Raw genomic sequence first — 14,399 nt, 5'->3', positions numbered from 1 at the left:
GGGGCACGGTGCCGTCCCTGGTCACAGTCACGCAGGTGCCAGGAAGTTCTCTGACCCTGGCAACTTCATGCACAAGTTGGGTGATTGTATGAGAGCAAGAGTTTCCAGACATGTCTTGAGGAAGGGCTTGTAGGGCTCCAGAATTGTGCTCTGATTATCAGTGGGGCTCCGTACATCCCTACTGGCCCACTTGGTCCCATCTGTGCCCTCTTCCACCCCCAGCCACACCGGCCTGCTCAGAAGCATTCCATATATGATTTCTCAGGGAGTAGGGGATGGCCTTGCTGCTTTAAATTTGTTGGTAACTAGGGAATGAAGTGAATACTCTTCAGTCCAGAGGGTGACTGCTTTGGGGATAAGGGGACAGACAGTCTTGGATACATGGCTGATGGGGGCAAAGCTGGGGTGGGAAGAGAAGGCGGTGGGATGCAGCCCCCCCCCCCCATTCTGCCACATTTTGGTGCAGAGCTTGGACGGATGAGTTCCAGATTCTAAAATCAGATCTGCTCTTCCAGGCTGAAGGTAGGCTAATAGAATGTAGCTTCTTTATTTAGCAGGATGGCCACTCCTCCCATGCTTTTTCAGTGTTTAGTTACATAGTTTGAATTCCTTTATTCATGTTCTAGCCCCAGACCCTGCAAATGTCAGTTTCTGCCCTAATAGGAAAATTGAGGCACAGAGGTCTCTGAGCCCACTCACTGCCCACAGACGGCACCACCATCCTGGGGCCTGAGTCTCCACCTGGGCTCTTCCTCCAGCTGAATTTCACCATCATAGTAACCCAGTGGCAGGCATCCTCAAGACCTTCTTGGCTTAAAGAGAGGACAGGTTCGCTCGGTGAGTTAGTTCAGGCTTGAAAAGGTGGATGAAAGGTGATTTTGAAACTCAGCCAGTTGTTCACCAAAGACCGTGCATTTGACTCTGTGTTTCTTTTATCTGAGAAAAAGAACTAGACAGAAAGATTGACCGCAGGTAGTAAGTTTGGTTTTCTTGGTGGTATGAGTTAACCCTTCTGACATGATCTTGTAGAGGGTCCAGGTGTATTCTGGGCTTGAGTAAATGAGTGACTATGACCCAGGACAGTGGGAGCCCAGCTTTCACAGCTGGGGAGGGAGTCCCAGGAAAGCAGAATGTGCTTGGGCTTGGGTCGGAGTTGGAGGTGTCAGTGTGAACTCATGGTTCTAGTAGATGTGTGGACACACGTGGAAATGCCTGTGTGGCTCTGTGCACGCGTGCATCTCATTCCTAGCTCTGTCCACTGGAAAGTTCTGGAAGTACCATGGCAGTAAGCACCCCTCATGTGCAGAGCTTGGTGCCCGAACCACTCTTCAGTGAAAGGAACCATTTGCCCCTGACGCCCAGCCTCACTTGTGGGTCTGGAACAAGGAAAGCACACTTGAAAATCGGGAGACACTCAGTGTGCGTGCAGGCTTCCCAGAAGGACACAGGGGCCAGTGCCGAGGGAGGCGGAGCAGACAGAAAAGAGGAGGAGAAAACACCGCAGATATGTATGGATTGTAAGCTATGGAATAAAATAAAAGTCCACTGAGGGCCTGCTCTTCTAAATAAAGGACTTTGTAAAAATGGGGAAGAAAGGAAAGCTCTGCCTTACAGTGGACTATGGACCAAAAGTGGAGGAGGGTGGTGGCCGCGGGCCAGGTGGGGGACCAGATGCTCCCATCACCACCCTCTGCTCCCCAGGAGACAGTCCTGTGGTGGGGAGAACAGGTGCCCCACCAAGAAATCACCGGGGTTGCAGTGAACTGGCATTCTGTGCTTCTAAGGACAGGTGCCGAGAAAGTCACACATGACTTCCTGAGGATTCCCGCCAAATCGTGAGGAAGCCTCAGACAGCTCCCACCGAGGGGCAGTCTAGAAAATAACAGCCAGGATAGAAGTCTGGAAACAAAGGTTGGGAGTTTTTAGAGAGACAGGACAGCTCTGGGGTCCTGAATTTAGTCCTGGGCTGAGCTGGGGAAAGAGCTGGAAAGGACCTTGTAGATGACTTTGGAATACAGACTGCTGCTTTCCCCAGGTTTGGTCACTGTGCTGTGTTGGTGGAGGAGAGTGTCCTTGTTCTTTGGAAATGCACACTGAAGTATTTAGGGGTAAAGAAGGGCGCCATCTCCAAATAAAGCTCCAGCAGCTTGGGATGTGTGTGTGCATGCGTGCACACGTGTATGTGTGTGGATAAGTGGATGGGAGGGAGGGGGAGAGACGGGATGATCTAGCAAATAGGGCAGTGTAGGTAGAGGTCTGGCGAATCTGGGTAGAGGGTGTGCGGGAGTTCCTTTTACTATTCTTGTCACCTTACTGCAAGTTTGAAAGTATATGAAAGGGGCAGGTGTTTGCACAACCTGCTGGTTCAGCCCCCACCTCCCTCCAACCCCGTGCATCCCTGTCTGGCCCAGCTGCACCCAGGGCTCTTGCTCTTGGAGCCCGCCACACCAGCTCTGGCTCCCGAGACGCTGGCCCTTCACCTGCTCTGGCCTCGTGTACATGGGGGCCCGTGGCACGGAAACCCTGGAGCCGGGACGGAGCAGAGCCCTCTCCTATGCTCTGCTGCCTCCCTGGCAAGTGGCGGTGGGGCGTCTTCCTGTGCTTCAGAAATGTGAGGCCAGAAAGGACGTTGATGGAGAGGCAGGACCAGCAGGGACCCCGCTTTATCTCTCTGTCCTCCCCGAACTGTCAGGAGCCGCTGAACACCTGCTCAGGAGAACCGCTCATGCGGCCGTGCGCCCACATCCGAGCGGAGCCCGCGGACCGGACCTCAGCTGAAGCCGATCCTGCCCCTGCAGTTTTGTGAATAAAGCATCCCTGCTTCTGCTGAAGATGCGCTGCTTTCTGACCCGACTCCATACTTATTCCTTAGCACCCTGTGGTTTGGGGTGAACTCTCTGTTCTCATTTTGAAAAGATAGGCCTTTAATGGGGCTTAGAAAACTTCTCAGATACAGCAGGAAATCCAAGTTCAAAGCCTCACAGTTATCACAAAAAGCTGTGAGTATTTATTCTTTTCTGCTCCCAGCGCGTTTCATGGAAAGCACACTGTGGCGGGCCGGCAGCCTGCGTGAAGCCTCCCCTGTGGGCACGGGTGCCTCCAGCTGGTGCGCCCGCTTCTGCAGCAGAGCTCTGCTCTGCCCAACTAAATAATTCAGGTTCCATGAGCAGCCGCGGGCTAAAGGTCTGGCCGTGAATTATGCATGTGGCTTCTGGGATGCTTTGTGTTGGCTACACTATTGGTTTCCTCTGCGCACACCGAAGGGGGAGCATTGCCTTTGTCGGCCCTGCCCAGCAAACCCGGTCGCTGGGGAGTGTGCTAACCGGCCTCCTTGGGGATCGTGAGCTGGGAACAATGTCTCTGTGTGTGGCCCGAGCCTTTGCCCAGGGCCCTGGGGGCTGTGCCGGCTGACCCTGGTATGGACTCGGAGGGGTGGTTTGCGGTGAATGGTTGGAAGTATTTGGTTAAGTGGCATCACAGTGGCTCTTATCAGCTCTACCCAGGTAAAGTCCCTTGTGGTCTGCGCGCCTTGTCATGCTTGTCGGGGGCTGGCTGACCTGAGCAGCTACAGGTATGTTTGTTGGAAGGCTCAGGTGGCCGGGGGCAAGTGGCCCAGGACCCTGACCTTGAGTTGTGATTTGCATACTTCAGGGATGTGAGCTCAGGGTTTGGACGGGGTGTTCTGGTGAGATAATGGGCTCAAGCTGTGTGGTGTAGAATTAGCTATAAAATCATAATCCCAAGGCATTGTCGATACATGTATAACCTGTAATGTGCACGGTTATCGGGCCAGTGTAAGGAGGGTGGCTTTCCCAGTTTTCAGCACATCTCAAGTGGATTTTAAAAACTTTCTCACCAGGAAAGCATTTCTTTGACTCAAACAAAAAAGAAACCAAGCCACAGGGAATGTTCTCTAGTCTGAGGCTCTAACATGGCAGATCTGCTATTTTCTCCTCGCTTGGAGCAAGAAAGAGGCTCGGGCAGTGGCGTGGACTTGTGAGCCCTTCTCATTTCCTTGTCCTGCCTGGCCCTGGTCATTAGGATCACCCTTTTCTCAAAGGGGCACTCTTGTCCGTGCTGGGGAACAAGTGCAGAGTGAGTCTGAAGGTGGAGTTAGGAAATTCAGGCTTTGGCGGTGCGTCTCGAGAGAAGGGTGCCGGGCCCCCTGTGGTGAGGACATGTGCAGGGCGCTGGGATTTGAAGCCCGCTCGAGCAGCACCCACTTCCTCCCCCCTCCCAGGGCGCTGGCACCCACCACATGCCTTCAGTCAAAGTTGCTAGGAGACCCTCTGGTGATGGACAAGCTTACGCAGCCAGCAGTGGTCTCTGGTTTCCCTACTTCAAAGACTGCGTGTTCCTCAAGGTCTGGCCTTTGTGAGGGAGATGGTGGAGTGTGTGGCCTGCCTCACGGGGCTCAGGGAGCGGCTCTTTCGGGGTCCTTGCGTCCCCTGCTCCCTCTCCAAACTCCACTAGCGCTGGAGTTGAGGCCCGGCGGGCGTTCTCGTGGTTTCAATGAGAAACAAAACAGAAAGAAACAAAAGGAGACCGTGGGAAGGAGCCTCAGCTTTTCCTCCCGCGGGATGCAGGGCGCCTGGTGGCAAGATGACCCTCCCCGACTCCAGTGGTGGGGGTGGGGGGATTGGGCCATGAGAGCCAGCCCCTGGCCCGCCTGGCTCCCAGGCCTGCAGAAGGAGAGGGTATGCAAACCATGGGGGCAGGGAGATTCTTCCCTACATGCCTACATGCGCCTGTGTGTGTGTGCACCTCAGCCTGCCTCCTGCCCAACAGTCCGTGCCCGCCACCCTGAGGGAGCACCAGGGTCATGGTAGGGCATCCATGCGGGGTTAGGCACCAGGAGTGTCCTAACTTAATTTTAAAGCTCCTTTCTCCACTAGGCTTTTGAAGTATCAGCTGTTGAGCTGTGAGTCTTTAAAAAAAAAAAAAAATTGGTATTTGCAGGTTTCATAAAAATGAGTTCCATCAACAGATGGGTCACTTTTCACTTCCCTTGTTCAGCCATGTCTTCCCTTGTCCAGGCTCAGGCCGCGGCCCACAGCACCTGCCCGGCCCAGGGCGGGGTGCCAGGCTCCCCTCCTCGCTGCTGCCCTGCGTGGCCTGGGAGCGAGGAGGGCAGGTGTTCCAGATCTGCTGGCCACTTTGCTGGAATCCAGACACAGGAAATCAGAAAGCACCTCCACGCATGATGGGGTTCAGCTGCTCTGTCTGCAGTCTGTGGCCGGTCTTCTGGCGTACTCCCCTGCCCTCACAGCCCCCATCTCCCTGCCCCCTCCTGCAGGCCACCTTGTCCCTCAGCCAGGCCAATGGACCTGTGAAGGAGTGTCTTCTTGACCTTCCTTTGTTCTTCACTGCCCCCCAGGGTGCAGTCTGTGTGTCATTTGCCCCTATGCCCAGACACACTGGCTCTGAGCCATGCCTCTTTTGTCCCAGGGCCTTTACACATCTGGCTACTCACTGAAGGCTCTTCGAGGTCCTCTGAGCCCAGTTACCTTTTGTCCACCCCTCAGTTCTTAGTTCAGCCTTCGTTGGCTCCAGGAAAGAAAGGCCAGAGGAACAATGTGTTTTGAAAGTTATTTTGTGAGGATCACCTCATTTATCAACATAAAATATAGCAGGAAAGTACCTGCTAATTGCAAAGTTATCCTGCTAGGAAGGTACAAAATAGCACGTCTACATCACCTTTAGCTCATGGAGGTGAGACTGAACATAGCGACACACGGCTCGGAGCCATCTCAAGCCCCCATGCAATGACAGCCATGCCGTCCTTTCCAGTTATCTTTGGTTTCTGCATCTCTTTCATTGGTGACGTGCAAGTGCGCTTAAGTGTAAAGAAAATCAGTCCTTCCTCTGTGGAGTAGATCGTGTGGGTTCCCCCAGACTTTGTCTTTTGACCCAGCTTATAGTGTCTTTAAACTTTTATTTCATTTTCATTTTTCATCAAGGTCCAGACAACAGGTGACGTTACGTGGGCTGAAGGTGTACAGCGCGATGCCTTGGTGTTCGTATATATAGTGAGGACGGTTGCCGTGCATGTCTGGTTAATGTCTATCACACACAGTCACACGCTTTCCTTCTTAGGATGGGGACTTGTAAGATCTCTCTTCACCAGTCGTCCCTGCAGCACAATGCTGTGAGTTGTGCTCCCCGCGTGCCAGGACCTGTTTGTCTTGTAACTGGAAGCCTGTACCTTTGACCCCGAGCTCCCCTTCCCGCACCACTCCCCGCCCGCCCCACCAGCACCTCCCACAGAGTTTGGTGCCGTCTGTCCCTTTATCCATCTTGTCGTCTTGTCTCTCATGGCTCTGGACTGGCGTCTTCCCTTCCAGAGTTTCTCTAATTTGAGGTTCTTGCCTTGAAACCTCTGGTTCAGCATGCCCCAATGATCCCGACTTGATCCCCTCTCCAGTGGTTTTCCAGTTGTCCCCGCACTGTGTGGCCTTCTGTCGCAGCCGTAAGTCCACAACTGCCGTGTGGCGCCAGGTGGGGCTGACCCCGCCCCCTGGCTCTGTTTTGCTTTGTTTTCCCAGCATTTCACGTTTAGTCTTCCACGTGAACTTTCACACTCCGCTCGTCTGGTTCTAATAAAACCTCTGTTGGGAAATCTGGGGGTAGGATTAACATCTGTGGGGCCCTGCCTCTCATTGCTGTGGCTACTGGACACAAATCAGAGGGCACGGGGGTGCCCGTGAGCAGGAAATGGGCATCTGTCACTTGGGGTGCTTCTGGGCGTGGGGATTGTGGAACAGAGCGATGCCAGGTGGTCTGTCTGGGTGACGGCGAAGTTGTTGAGTTCCCTGGGGGCTGGGCTCAGACCCCTGGCAGCTGGCTGTGCTGTGCTCAGCGTTGAGCCATGGGGCGTCCATGCCGTGTGGTAAGCTTGGCATCTTGATGACAAACTCGGCCAGGGCCTCCCCTGTGGTCCTTGGTGAGTGACACCGGCAGATTCTACCAGGAGGCTTTCGTCTCAAAAGTAACATGTACTGCACTGTGAGTTCTGCTGGGCCGCCAAGAAGAATGAAAAGTGTCCTTCTCTCATCTTGTTTCATCTCCTGAATCTTATTTAAATTTTTGTCTATAGCAGTGTAAGTTACTAGGTTACTCTTTGACTTTCTGTTTTTCTTTTCTTTTCCAATCTGAATGCTTTTTGAGCTTTGAATGATTCCTGCCCAAGTGGCTTCTGGTTCCCACATGGGGCCCCTTTGACCGGATTCCTGCCTCTGCTTTTTTAGCCCTCTGTTCTCGGGGCTAGCAGGGCTGTGCCGTGGCCTCCTCCCGGCCCTCCGGGGCCCTGGTTGTGGCATGGCGGCCGCAGGCTGGTCCTCTGCCTACTGCTGTCTCCGTGCAGCCATGGGTGGGCATCAGCCTAAAGGGTAGGAGGGCCTCAAGCTGCCTTGCTGGTCGCCACTTTCCCCATGGCTGGCCCCTCATCACTAAGTAGAAGATGCATTTTCGGTTGGCCTAGAGCTGGGGCCAACAAACTAGTCCCCTGGGCTCCTTCCTGCCACCAGCCCTGATGGCTGACTGTGCGTGGTGGGACAGGAGCATGGGATGTAGCCAACGAACCCTGTTTCATTAGTTAGCTTTGCTCCTCCAAGCCTCACACCCATGTGGGTTAGGGGTGTCCTCTGTGGTTGGCAGGCCGTGGCTTGGCCTTGGGTCTCCATGGTGTTAGGACCCGTGGAGGGGACAGCCCTGTGTAAGATGGTGGGATGTGCTGTCTGTATTGAAGAGGATGCATGCATGGCAGAATGTGTGTCCGGTCCAGCTCCTGGCCAGTCTGGGCCCTTCCCTTGGGTTTTGCTCACCAGGCCTGCCCATGTGGGGACCAAGAGCCCCCATACGCTGCTCACTTAAGATGGGAGACGGTGACACAGGGCTCCCGGAGCACCTCCTCTTCCCTTTGTGAAGAGAGTGGGTTATTCAGGAACTCGTCTAAAAGACAAAGGAACGCACACTCTTTGGGGCTCTTCTGTAGACGCCCGGAGCCAGCCTCCTGCGGCACATGTCGTGTTTTCCGCTCTGGAGTGGCCTTTGATGAGTTGTCACAACATATGTGGTTAGATAGACGTCTGGACGTTATGCCACGCTTGCACATCAGGACCGTGCCTGTGCTGAATAGGGCGCATGTGTGAGCGTGTGCTTTCCTACAGCAGATGTTCCCTCCTGACACCGAGCGGCGTCCTGGGTCCTGGACACCCCATCTGGGCCCCTTTGCCTCTGCTCACCCCACGGGGATCACCCGGGAGTGCTGTTGTGTGTGCAGCATGCCCTCAGTCGTGGACCTGTGGCGTGTGGCTGTGGTTGCCCCTCTCCTGGATCCGCACCCCGTTCCATGTCCCTAGAACGGCACCGGGCATGTTGTAGGCACTCAGCGCATGGTGTCGGCTGAGCACGGGCTTTAGAGAAGGCAGGTCGGGGAGAGCCTCCCCCGAAGGCTGGCTGGGCTCTGCTGGGCAGGCGTGGTGGACACGCGTGCAGGTGAGGTGTGTGCTGGTCCCACAGAACTGACTGGCACCGACCTGAAGGACTGCGTGAGCAACCACAGCCTGAGCAGCAATGCCAGCCTCCCCAGCGTGCAGAGCTGCCGGCGCCTGCGTGAGAGGAGGGCCGCCAGCTGGGCCGTGTCCTTCGAGCGCCTTCTGCAGGACCCTCTCGGAGTTCGCTACTTCTCTGTGAGTAGAGGGGTGTGGTGGGGCCCAGGGGTCCATGAGGACCCTTGGCCTGGGCTCCTCCAGCAGGATCTGGGACTCAGACCCCATGACGCCTACTGCAGGGAGGTCGCCCTTGTCCACCTGCTCTGCACACTCGAGGCCAAGGGGCTGAAGGGGGCGCCCTGTGCCCAGCCTGGCCTTGGCTGTGTGCCAGGGAGCTCCCCACAGCAAGGGGCATGGGAGCTTCTTAGAAATGCTTGGAGGCCGCATGTGGCTAGGCCATCAAGGGGGAAGGGGCTCTCTGCCCTTGAGGAAGCCACTGGGAGCGTGCCTGCGGTCCTTAAAGTGTGCAGTGTTTCAGTCCGGGGCACGTGGCTTCAGGTAATTTGGGGAGAGGTGCTCCTTCTCTCATCACAGAGCCCTGATGTCTGTGAAAAGCAGGCACAAGGAGGAAGCCGGAGCACAGCAACAGCTCGGGGGTGGCAGGGGGGCAGATGCCGCAGCCACTACCTGCTCGTGTGTGAGGGCTCACGGATGGTGTCTTTCTTAGGATTTCCTGAGGAAGGAGTTCAGTGAAGAAAACATTTTATTCTGGCAGGCCTGTGAATACTTTAACCATGTGCCTGCACACGATAAAAAAGAGGTGAGTGTGTTTATGCCCAGAGCGTCAGATGGTGTCACCGTGGCCTAGCATCTAGTGTCCTCATACGATTTCGAAATGCTGCTTTTTCAGAATAAGGTTTTTTGTGTATATGATATTCAATCTTGCGTGAACATGGTGTGTGTAAACACCCTTCCCATGAATTGTTTCCCAGCATGCGTGCTGCTGCTCGGTGTGTTGAAAGGGGAGCTTAAATTCCCAGGCAGAAGAGCCCCTCACCATGTCCATTTGTATGGCCTCGCTGCCTGCGCCCCCTGCACCGGTTGCTGAGCCCCCGTGGGCACAGGTCCCGGTGCATGCTGCAGCCCACGCGAGGCTGTCCGTGGTCCTCCACCTGCCACTGTTGGGGCTTCTTACCCACTTGCCAAGCCTGGTGCTGCGCACACTGAGCTCCCCCTCTGCTGAGGCCGCAGGCATGAGGCCCTGCACATGGATGGTGCCCCCGGACACCCCCCAGGCCGCAGCACCTGAGTCTCTGAATAGTTACAGAGCCCCTGAAAGAATTCAGGGAGGAGCCTATTTGGTGAAAAGTTTTGTACCGGCTTGGACTTTTATCTATTAATTTATTCACGAAGGAACTATTCAGGGGCCTCAAGAAAACGCATCTCGGGCACCTGGGTGGCTCAGTTGGTTGGGCGACTGCCTTCGGCTCAGGTCATGATCCTGGAGTCCCGGGATCGAGTCCCGCATCGGGCTCCCAGCTCCATGGGGGGCCTGCTTCTTTCTCTGACCTTCTCCTCACTCATACTCTCTCACTGTCTCTCTCTCAAATAAATAAATAAAATATTAAAAAAAAAAAAAAGAAAAGAAAACGCATCTCCAGTGCGTGGACCCACATCTGGCATTTGGAACATGGAGGGACGGCAGCAGCACACATGCATGTGGTGGGGAGGGGCTGGGCCCGCGCATCCCACTCACATGCATGTCCTTCAGCTCTCCTACAGGGCCCGCGAGATCTTCAGCAAGTTTCTGTGCAGCAAAGCCACTACCCCCGTCAACATTGACAGCCAGGCCCAGCTGGCGGACGACATCCTCAGCGCGCCTCACCCTGACATGTTTAAGGAGCAGCAGCTCCAGGTGACTGGGCCTCAGTTTCCTACGGGGACTCATCCCAGGGCTCTCTCCGGGGCGGGGGGGAAGGGAGATCGCACTCGTGAGCCAGCTACCAGATGGGGCAGAGAGGTGCCAGTGGGCGTGTTGTGGCTGGAAGAAGCCCCAGAAGCCCCGGGTCCCCCACCAGGCTCTTGAGGAGCGGGCTGCAGTTGGGGAGGGCCCTGTCTTTGGTGACCTCTTTCTGGCCTCTCCTGCGTCAGCCTTTGTGTGATGTCACAGATACATGGAGTTGTTCAATCCTAGGGCATTGCTTGTGATTAAAAGGGTATGTGGGACCTAATCTGTTTTAGAGCCTGTGTCCCACTGGCCCCCTCAGGGATGATGTCTGCTGCTCAGTCCCATGAATTACATGGAGAAAACGGAGGGAAGTCCTTCCAAGGTTCTCACGTCCTGCTGGTCTGCAGTTACTCTGGGTCTCATTCTTATTTAACAAAGTAGAGCTTCTCTGGGCCCGCGCGTTAGCTAGCTAGCTACTTCGGGAGCTGAACCGTGCCGCATGTGCCCTGCAGATCTTCAACCTGATGAAGTTCGACAGCTACACCCGCTTTCTCAAGTCCCAGCTGTACCAGGAGTGCATCCTGGCCGAGGTAGAAGGCCGCTCACTCCCTGATGCGCAGCAGGTCCCCAGCAGCCCAGCCTCCAAGCACAGTGTCAGCTCTGAGCACTCTAGTGTGTCCACGCCGAAAAAGGTGCCTGCGCCCTGGCCATGTCCTCTCAGAGAGGGGAGCTGCCCTGTGGGGAGCAAAAGCAGAGGCCACTAGGACGCAGCCCCCACTGGGACATAACCCCCTGCCAGGATGCAACCCCCCATCCCCCGCCAGGATACGACCCTCCTGGGATGCAGCCCCTCCTCCCCGGGATGTACCCTGTGCCCGTGGCTGGGGGTGGGGGTTCTGGCCAGTGGCAGAGCTGCCCTGTGGCCGCTGGAGGGCTGAGCTGTCCCACAGATAGTTGTATAGCTCTCCTCCACTTTCTTCCACTCTTCGTGTAACGATGAAATCATGTCATGTTAACATCTCCATTGAATGACAGCTGAGCGGAAAATCAAAATCCGGACGATCCCTGAACGAAGAGTTGGGGGATGAGGACAGTGAAAAGAAGCGGAAAGGAGCATTCTTCTCTTGGTCCAGGACCAGGAGCACTGGGCGGTCCCAGAAGAAGAAGGAGCATGGTGACCACGCAAATGGTTCGTGGTGTGCCGATGGGTATCTGGGAGGTGGACCACTGGGGCGCAGATGGAGTGGTGGGGCCGGGCCAGGAGGGTGCCTCTGGAGTGCTCAGAGCACAGCGCTGTGTCCTGGTGTGGCCCTTTGGGGGTGGGCCAGCAAGAGTGAACCAGGGCAGCAATAGTGCCTTTTGAAAAAGGGGTGAGGGTGCACGACAGCGCAATCCTCCTCAGGCCAGGGCATCCTGCCGGGGTGGGCCTCCCATCTGGTCCTCTTCTGGCCTTTTATAGGAAACTGGGAGGAGAAGAAAAATGGCAGTGTCCTAGCTGTGCACCCAGACCACCTCTCGGTTTCCTGGCGAGGCTTTTTTCTAGGTGTGCATAGGGCTACATGAGCCTTTGGCATTTCTTGTTACTGTAAATCTGAAAGGCCATTTATTAAAAGGGATTTTATCCCTTTGTTTCTTTCTTGTGCATAGCTCAGAAGATGGGGTGAGAGGGACAGGCTCGTCCTGGAAGGTGGGTCAGAGACAATGCGAGCGCTTTTGGGATAAGGTGGAGAAAGATAGCAGTTGACACCGGGCATGAAAAAGCATGAAGCAGAAAAGCCTTTTCTCCTCGAGGGATTCTTGGGAAAGGGATTATTTTTCAGGAAATAACCCATAGGCTCCAGGCCCCAAGTTTGGGGCATTTATGGAGACACCACTGGCAGGGAACACCTGAGGATGAGAGGTGGTGGCAGCTCCCGGGATGGGGCCTGTGTTGTGCCATGTGGTTTGGATTAAATACGTTTGATCTCGTCCTCAGAGCAGCCGGCGAACTCAGTCTTTTTGCGCCTATTGTACGGATGGTCGTGCCATGGGTGTTACTACAAGCGTTCCTTCTAAAGGCCAGGCAGACAGACTCACAGAACTCAATCAGTGGGAGACCGCTCTGGGGGCGAGAGCGCTTGTCAGATGGGGCCAGGGACCCCTGAGTACCTGGGAGACGGGAATGGGGGGCCGGCGGCTCAGAAGGTCAGTGGGACCCAGGGCTGCTGTGTCCTTATGTTTTGGCCTGCAGCCGCAAGGCGTGGCTCAACTAGGGAGAAGGTCCTGTGTTCTCAGAGGGCCTCCCTGGGTCAGTTTTCGTGATCTTTAGTTTAGCCAAAGACAGCAGGGCATTCGGGTGATAGTAGCGATTGGCATGCTTGTGGGCTCACTTGAGGACTTTGTAGGAAGATGTGAGTGGGCAGAGCTGCCTAACCTGCTGGGTGTTTTTATCTGTGCCCAGAAGCCACTTGTTGAAGTAAAAATCCCAGATTAAATGAGGGGAAGGGAGGTCCTGCAGCAGGAGCATGGACTTGTGTTTCTGATCTGCTGCTGGCTGCCGCTGGAGGTCTGGGGGCCGACTGTGGCCAAGGGCAGAGCAGAGCTGTCTAGCTGTGTCCTGGGGGCACGCCAGACTGTCAGAAAGGGGAGGCTGTGCCTCCAAAAGACTTCTCCACGTCTTTCTTCTGCTCAGCCTGAAGGGTGGTGTTGGGAGAGGTGACAGTAAGTGGGGAAAAGTGACAAAAAGTGCTGTTTGGTTTTCTGAGTCCCTGTGTTTCCCCTTCAAGAGCCCCCACACGCCAACGGAGGCCTGGGCCGCCGTGAGTCACAGGGCTCCGTGTCCTCCACAGGGAGCCTGGACTTGGTAAGTCATGCCTCCCCTGTCCCCAGGGTCACAGCTGATAAGTGATACCCGCCTCCATGTTCAGTCACAAAGCCCCACAAACGGGTGTGTTGGACGTGGGTGGCTGGGCTTGGGTTGGGGCCCTTGCCAGCCTTGGGCTCCTGGTCGCGTGGGTACCTGTGTAGCAGACGGGGGTGGGGGGCTGATCCTTGTGTGCTGATTTCTAGACTTAACTGTGGATGCCCTTTTGCTCTCATTTGTGTTTGTCTCCCAGTTTGAATATTTCACTAAGGCAAACCTTCCTGTGTTTGTGCTCCTGTAGTGGGGGGCGTGGCCACAGCAGGGGCTCCGCCTCCCCTTGCACCCAGCCCACGCGGCCCAGTGTCTCATTAGGGGCGGGCTGGCTGTCAGCTCTTGTCTGATACCAGGTTTGGAAACCCTTACGGCTGCCAACATCCCAGTCACTTGTCACTGTCAAATGACAATGTAGCATATTATTACTTCTGCAGTTACACTGTGTAACAGTTAAAGCTGGAGGGGTTTACCCACCTGTCCGTTCGCTGTTGCTGCCCGCCAGATACCCTAGAACCTTGGCTTGAAACAAACACCCTTTATTCCTGCGTCCATGTCCGTGGGAAGGGAATGGTTGGGCCTGTTTTATCATCGGCCTACCACCTACAAGCTACATTTTCCGGAATGCAGCTGGGGCGGCAGAGAGTTCCAGACTGTCAGGAGGAGATAGTTGCTGGGGGTGGGGGTAGCACCTGCCAGGGCAGGTCGCACATGGGAAGGACATCTGCGGTGGCCTGTCTGCAGCAGGGAGACACTGGTGTAACTCAAAGACCCCAGGAGATGTCACGGAGAGACCCAGGGGTCTGCCACACACTGGGTCCATGCTCTGCCCATCAGGGGCCCTTGCATCAGAGTGTGTGTCCTGGTGCTGGACAGAGTGCTAAGTAGTGATGTCCTGCGCCTCTGACTTAGTCAGTGAATGATGCAGACGGTCCCAAAACCCTCTGCCTGTACAGCGATCCAGGGCCCTGCCTCCCCCTGCCCACCCACCCCTACCCTGTGGCTGTGTCCCGCGCTGGGCCCTTGGTGAACCTGGGCCATATCCTCACCCAGGCAGAGGTGTAGA

The 14,399-nt window shown here is 55.6% G+C and overlaps 1 protein-coding gene across 7 annotated transcripts in view; it reads left to right on the top strand.

The window, feature by feature from the left end:
* The window catches only part of RGS12 (regulator of G protein signaling 12), a 105,286-nt gene that overhangs the window by 75,623 nt on the left and 15,264 nt on the right, over nucleotides 1-14,399 (top strand). For 5 of the 7 annotated variants that reach the window (XR_009351746.1, XM_059166342.1, XM_059166333.1 and 2 more), the window contains 6 exons: nucleotides 8,521-8,690; nucleotides 9,220-9,312; nucleotides 10,264-10,407; nucleotides 10,953-11,132; nucleotides 11,476-11,629; nucleotides 13,206-13,282. Coding sequence is in view for 6 of the 7 variants with exons in the window: in XM_059166342.1 (XP_059022325.1) it covers nucleotides 8,521-8,690; nucleotides 9,220-9,312; nucleotides 10,264-10,407; nucleotides 10,953-11,132; nucleotides 11,476-11,629; nucleotides 13,206-13,282 (818 nt within the window). In the remaining variant the exon portion in view is untranslated. The remainder of the gene's footprint in view (nucleotides 1-8,520; nucleotides 8,691-9,219; nucleotides 9,313-10,263; nucleotides 10,408-10,952; nucleotides 11,133-11,475; nucleotides 11,630-13,205; nucleotides 13,283-14,399) is intronic. The other 2 variants (XM_059166349.1, XM_059166356.1) reach the window with 2 other exon arrangements.

This window comes from Mustela lutreola, chromosome 1, assembly GCF_030435805.1.
Source record: "Mustela lutreola isolate mMusLut2 chromosome 1, mMusLut2.pri, whole genome shotgun sequence".
Classification (NCBI taxonomy): Eukaryota; Metazoa; Chordata; class Mammalia; order Carnivora; family Mustelidae; genus Mustela; species Mustela lutreola.
Note: the sequence above shows the minus strand (reverse complement) of the source record. Positions and strands in the feature narration are given on the sequence as shown.